The sequence below is a fragment of the Anabas testudineus genome, chromosome 10 (assembly GCF_900324465.2).
Source record: "Anabas testudineus chromosome 10, fAnaTes1.2, whole genome shotgun sequence".
Classification (NCBI taxonomy): Eukaryota; Metazoa; Chordata; class Actinopteri; order Anabantiformes; family Anabantidae; genus Anabas; species Anabas testudineus.
The window spans coordinates 22509831-22515809 of NC_046619.1; the positions used below are offsets into that span (position 1 = coordinate 22509831).

At 35.5% G+C, this 5979-nt stretch overlaps 2 protein-coding genes across 2 annotated transcripts in view; both read right to left on the minus strand.

Annotated features, from left to right (window-relative positions):
• Window positions 1-2276, minus strand: part of LOC113160312 (dimethylaniline monooxygenase [N-oxide-forming] 3) — a 7337-nt gene extending 5061 nt beyond the window's left edge. Inside the window, exon 1 of the mRNA XM_026357520.1 lies at window positions 2108-2276. The gene's annotated coding sequence lies outside the window, so the exon portion shown is untranslated. The remainder of the gene's footprint in view (window positions 1-2107) is intronic.
• Window positions 2277-3092: 816 nt separating this feature from the next.
• Window positions 3093-5434, minus strand: med31 (mediator complex subunit 31). Its single transcript, XM_026357585.1, has 4 exons — window positions 5266-5434; window positions 4385-4459; window positions 4094-4190; window positions 3093-3807 (listed from the first exon to the last, which is right to left on the minus strand). Exons 1-4 carry the CDS (start codon window positions 5273-5275, stop codon window positions 3594-3596), a joined length of 396 nt encoding a protein of 131 aa, XP_026213370.1. The 5' UTR covers window positions 5276-5434; the 3' UTR covers window positions 3093-3593.
• Window positions 5435-5979: the final 545 nt, after the last annotated feature.

Genomic DNA, 5979 nt, shown 5'->3' on the forward strand with positions numbered 1-5979 from the left:
ATAGACTAACAGTAGTTAGTTTAGAACTTCACTTCACTTAGTCTTTTTAATATAGAAACTAGACAGTAGTTAGTTTAGAACTTCACTTTAGTCTTTTTAATAATAGAAACTAGACAGTAGTTAGTTTAGAACTTCACTTCACTTTAGTCTTTTTAATAATAGAAACTAGACAGTAGTTAGTTTAGAACTTCACTTCACTTCAGTCTTTTTAATAATAGAAACTAGACAGTAGTTAGTTTAGAACTTCACTTCAGTCTTTTTAATAATAGAAACTAGACAGTAGTTAGTTTAGAACTTCACTTCAGTCTTTTTAATAATAGAAACTAGACAGTAGTTAGTTTAGAACTTCACTTCACTTTAGTCTTTTTAATAATAGAAACTAGACAGTAGTTAGTTTAGAACTTCACTTCAGTCTTTTTAATAATAGAAACTAGACAGTAGTTAGTTTAGAACTTCACTTCAGTCTTTTTAATAATAGAAACTAGACAGTAGTTAGTTTAGAACTTCACTTCACTTCAGTCTTTTTAATAATAGAAACTAGACAGTAGTTAGTTTAGAACTTCACTTCAGTCTTTTTAATAATAGAAACTAGACAGTAGTTAGTTTAGAACTTCACTTCAGTCTTTTAATAATAGAAACTAGACAGTAGTTAGTTTAGAACTTCACTTTAGTTTTTTAATTAGAAACTAGACAGTAGTTGTTTAGAACTTCACTTCACTTCAGTCTTTTTATTAATAGAAACTAGACAGTAGTTAGTTTAGAACTTCACTTCACTTCAGTCTTTTTATTAATAGAAACTAGACAGTAGTTAGTTTAGAACTTCACTTCACTTCAGTCTTTTTATTAATAGAAACTAGACAGTAGTTAGTTTAGAACTTCACTTCTCTTTTTAATAAAACTAGACAGTAGTAGTTTAGAACTTCACTTCAGTCTTTTTAATAATAGAAACTAGACAGTAGTTAGTTTAGAACTTCACTTCAGTCTTTTTAATAGAAACTAGACAGTAGTTAGTTTAGAACTTCACTTCACTTTAGTCTTTTTAATAATAGAAACTAGACAGTAGTTAGTTTAGAACTTCACTTCAGTCTTTTTAATAATAGAAACTAGACAGTAGTTAGTTTAGAACTTCACTTTAGTCTTTTAATAATAGAAACTAGACAGTAGTTAGTTTAGAACTTCACTTCAGTCTTTTTAATAATAGAAACTAGACAGTAGTTAGTTTAGAACTTCACTTCACTTCAGTCTTTTTAATAATAGAAACTAGACAGTAGTTAGTTTAGAACTTCACTTCAGTCTTTTTAATAATAGAAACTAGACAGTAGTTAGTTTAGAACTTCACTTTAGTCTTTTTAATAATAGAAACTAGACAGTAGTTAGTTTAGAACTTCACTTTAGTCTTTTTAATAATAGAAACTAGACAGTAGTTAGTTTAGAACTTCACTTCACTTCAGTCTTTTAATATAAGAAACTAGACCGTAGTTATTTAGAACTTCACTTCACTTTAGTCTTTTAATAATAGAAACTAGACAGTAGTTAGTTTAGAACTTCACTTCAGTCTTTTTAATAATAGAAACTAGACAGTAGTTAGTTTAGAACTTCACTTCACTTTAGTCTTTTTAATAATAGAAACTAGACAGTAGTTAGTTTAGAACTTCACTTCACTTTAGTCTTTTTAATAATAGAAACTAGACAGTAGTTAGTTTAGAACTTCACTTTAGTCTTTTTATTAATAGAAACTAGACAGTAGTTAGTTTAGAACTTCACTTCACTTTAGTCTTTTTAATAATAGAAACTAGACAGTAGTTAGTTTAGAACTTCACTTCAGTCTTTTTAATAATAGAAACTAGACAGTAGTTAGTTTAGAACTTCACTTCAGTCTTTTTAATAATAGAAACTAGACAGTAGTTAGTTTAGAACTTCACTTTAGTCTTGGACTTTAACCAGATCAAGTCAAAGCTGTGAATTTAATGTTTGAGTTAAATTAGGCTGAAACTGACGAACCTAGCTAACGTTAGCCGAGTAGCTAACAGCGTAGCTATGTTAAAGTCCAACTCTGATCCAAGTCACTGACGGTCGGTTAAACGTTACCGTACGTTACCGTACTCACCGTCACTCTCCCGGTTCCGGTGTCTCCACCGTTAACTGCCAACGTTAACTTAGCTAGCTAGTTAACTACGTGGAACAGCAGGTGGTCACTCTGTGAAACGACGACGATTCACCTCATAACATCATCGAAGTGAGAAACAGCAGCAGATGTGACGCGACGAGAAGTGTCCGCGGTTCAAAGTGTTCCACAAACTACCTCCGGTACTGCTCCTTCAAAATAAAAGCAAACTGGGTTCTATGAGTACAATAGGAAACACGAACTGCTGCTGTTCAGTATTTTAACCCGACAGATAAACGCTTATCAATTATTACCACTTCAATGTAGTGGCTAGTTGTACCACTAACTTTATACGTCTGCTCTATTTATGTTTCCAGATTCTGTTCAAACTAGTTTCCTGTAAGTTTAATCTGTTTATTTCCTTTTAAATGTCACAATTCTCCATATTAGATTTTTTCGTATTTTGTGCAAAATAGACATTTTATAAATTTCAGTTTATCTATTAGCATTTGTTTTACATCCAACTAAAGAAACTGCACATTGTCAGATACAACTCTTAGCCTCAGATTATGTTTTAAATATACTGACAGCAAAACAGAAACCTTTCAACTTTAAACTTTAAATTTTCTCCACCAACGTGAGGTTCAGCAGTTTAGGTCTACGTAAGTTGTCAACTTGTACTTTTGTGAACACACTCACTTGTCCAATTTACCAATTTTACACTCCATCAACAGAAGTCTAAGGAAGGTCTAAGACTAATACACAACATCCAGATGCAACTTACCTGTGCAACTAAAACTTTTCTCAGTCATTACTTTGTGCTACCACCTTATCTTCCAGAAGAATTGTTGCAGCATTACCAGTATTTAGAACAGCAGATCGGTCACCAGTAGTTTTTATTAGGCCAGTCAGGTGGTGAGGAACACATCCTGCACTGTCTTTGGATGAACGTTAATGACTTTAACAAAGAGACATTTGTGTATCAGAATAAAATCATGGTTTTGTATTAAATCAATGTCCATTTTATGTGCATTAATTAATTAGTCTTCACAGTTCACTGAAGAGAAATCATGTTTTCCAGCTTCACCAACACCACTTCCTGCTGTTTTTTCACATTAAAAGTCTACCTATTAAGGGAAGGCTGCAAATCTTTGAATGTGAAAATTACTGATGTGTTGAGTAACCAAAAGTCTTTCATGGTAAAGTCAAAGTGGACCTGACACGATTCTGCTGCTGTGGAAACTGATATACTAGGTTTACTAAGAAAACAGATAAACATGGAAGGAGTCTGGTTTTAAAACTCGACCAGATCAGAACTTACAGCATCCTGGTTACAACAGTTTCAAGTTAACAAGTCCTCATCAGCAAGAGAGGCTGGCCGATATCTCAACATCAGTTTTTTTGTTTTTAAACTCAGCATTGGCCTCAAAACTCCATCATCAATCGAGCGACAATCCAAATGCATGTCGTCCCTGTGTACAGTTCTCATTCACTTTGTGATGACGTTTCCATGCGACGGCACCTGCTGCTGCGGCTGCTGCTGCTCGGCCAGTGCCTGCTGCAGCCGCGTGCGTTTCCTGGAGTAGTGCTGCCAGTGCAGCAGCTGCTGCTCGTCTATGAACTTGGCGCACTGAGCGTTGACCAGCTCCTTTCTGAAGTGTTCATACTGCAGCAGCTCCAGCATGTGCAGACAGTGAGGATACCTGAGAGGGAGGAGCAGATGTTAGCCATCAACAGACTGACTTTCATTATGAAAGTGAGAAATATTCATAAACAACTTTCATTTCTGAGGATATAAGGGATTATCTATGTCCCTAAACTATAACTAATATAATTGTAAACTCCAGAGTGTGATGATGAATAAGATAAACACAGTACTCGTTATTATCCAACATGCAGGAGTGGTTTGAGTCCACACAGAGGATTTGTTGAGAAGAGGGAAGTTAGAGAACATTAGCAGATGTGCTGTCTCATATCACGTCATCTTACTTGAGGAACTTGGCGTACTCTGGCTCCTTCCAGTACAGCAGGTACTTCAGGTAGTTGATGAAGGGTCTCTCCCTCAGGTAACCTCTCTGAGCCAAAACTGGAAACAAGCAGGTCAGAGTTACCAACATTATCATGTGACCATGTTCTCTGAGATTATTCATATAAACTGCAGAACTGTATGACGAGTACACGCACTGTGCTGCTATAACCGACTGTTTATATTACTGCTAGTTGAAACACTGAGGAAAGGACACCACAGACACATCAGAGCGATCGTGTGCGATCACTTACAGTTCAGATAGTTTGGGTTGGCCAAACACTGGACGAACTCCAGCTCTGACTGGAAACGGTTCCTGGCCTGCTCATCTGAACCAGAAACACACACAGCAACAGTTAAATGAGCAAAACATCTATGACAGAACACGGGTCTCACAGAGCACATTTTAAATTATATATCACACCAAACTCCATACAAATTTGATCCAATTCAATCTTGCATTATTATTTTAGGTCTGCACGCACAGTGTATATTCACCCATCTGTTAATCTACTAATTAACCTGGTGAACAGTGTCAGTCTCGGCTGTTGAGAAAGTGTTTTTGTTCATACAGAAGACTGCCTATAATTGCAGCTTTCTAATGTAGTTTCTGTGCTAGCAAAACCAGCTTTAACAAAGATTACAAATATCTAAGTAATAAAGTCTTCATTAGTCAGACATCCCCAACGTATCAACCAGACTTCATTCTAATATCTGACAATTGAACGCTGATATTTTTATGAACCAAATGCAGTATGTTTAAATTAACATTTACTGGTAAATTAAATTGTGCCCAATTTAAGACTCTGTATAAGCTACCGATTCTGTGAAGAAATAAAGATCTCCTAAATACTAACTGAGCTATGTAAGCAAACAATTAACTAATACATCCCTTTTTAAAAAGGACACTAAACCAGGCTCTATTCAAATATTTGACAATTTAACGACGCTTTGTCGGCGGATATTCGCTTTTACCACCTAAACAAAATCTTAACAATTTCAGTTGGTGCAAACCGTCTTCAGTAACGTTACAGGAGCGATTTGATTAATTTATAGACGAAATTTTAGTTCTCGACGTTGTTATGCTAGCAAGCTAACATTAGCGAAACGAGTAGCTACAACAACGAAGACAAACCTGTTTCCATGACGTCGGAAAAACACAGAGACCTGAAAAAGCAGCTTCTCACTGTCTAGATGACAAAATTAAAAGCTAAACTGAAACACAAAGGAAAAACCTGGGAGAGTTTGTCTTTGTTAGCATTTCATCGCCGCCATCAAGAACGCGATGTCGTATTTGCCGAAAATCAAACGTGTCTTTGCGACACTTCGCGTCGTTTGATGGCAGCATCGGTTCACGTTCTGACCGCTAGAGGGAGACACAAACAAACTATTTCCTCAGGTGAAACTCGACGTGATTCACCTGTACGTGATTCATCTGTACGTGATTCATCTGTACGTGATTCATCTGTACGTGATTCACCTGTACGTGATTCATCTGTACGTGATTCATCTGTACGTGATTCACCTGTACGTGATTCATCTGTACGTCTGTTGTGGTTTTTAATTTAACGCGTGTACACGTTCATGGATTTTACAAATAAATGTATAATCCAAGCTGTGAAACAGTGAAGGAATGGAAGTGGTGGAATTGAAGAAGTAAGAGGATTAAATCAGAGAGTTGATTTTCTGCTCTTTATATATGGAACAATGTACTACTACAAATACTTGAATATTTATTTTTAATGATACTTTTCTAAACTGCAACCCAAAGGGTAATATCTTTACCCCCCGTGTTAATTTAATAACTGTAATTATTTTGCAAATGTAGATTTTTCATACAAGATAATCA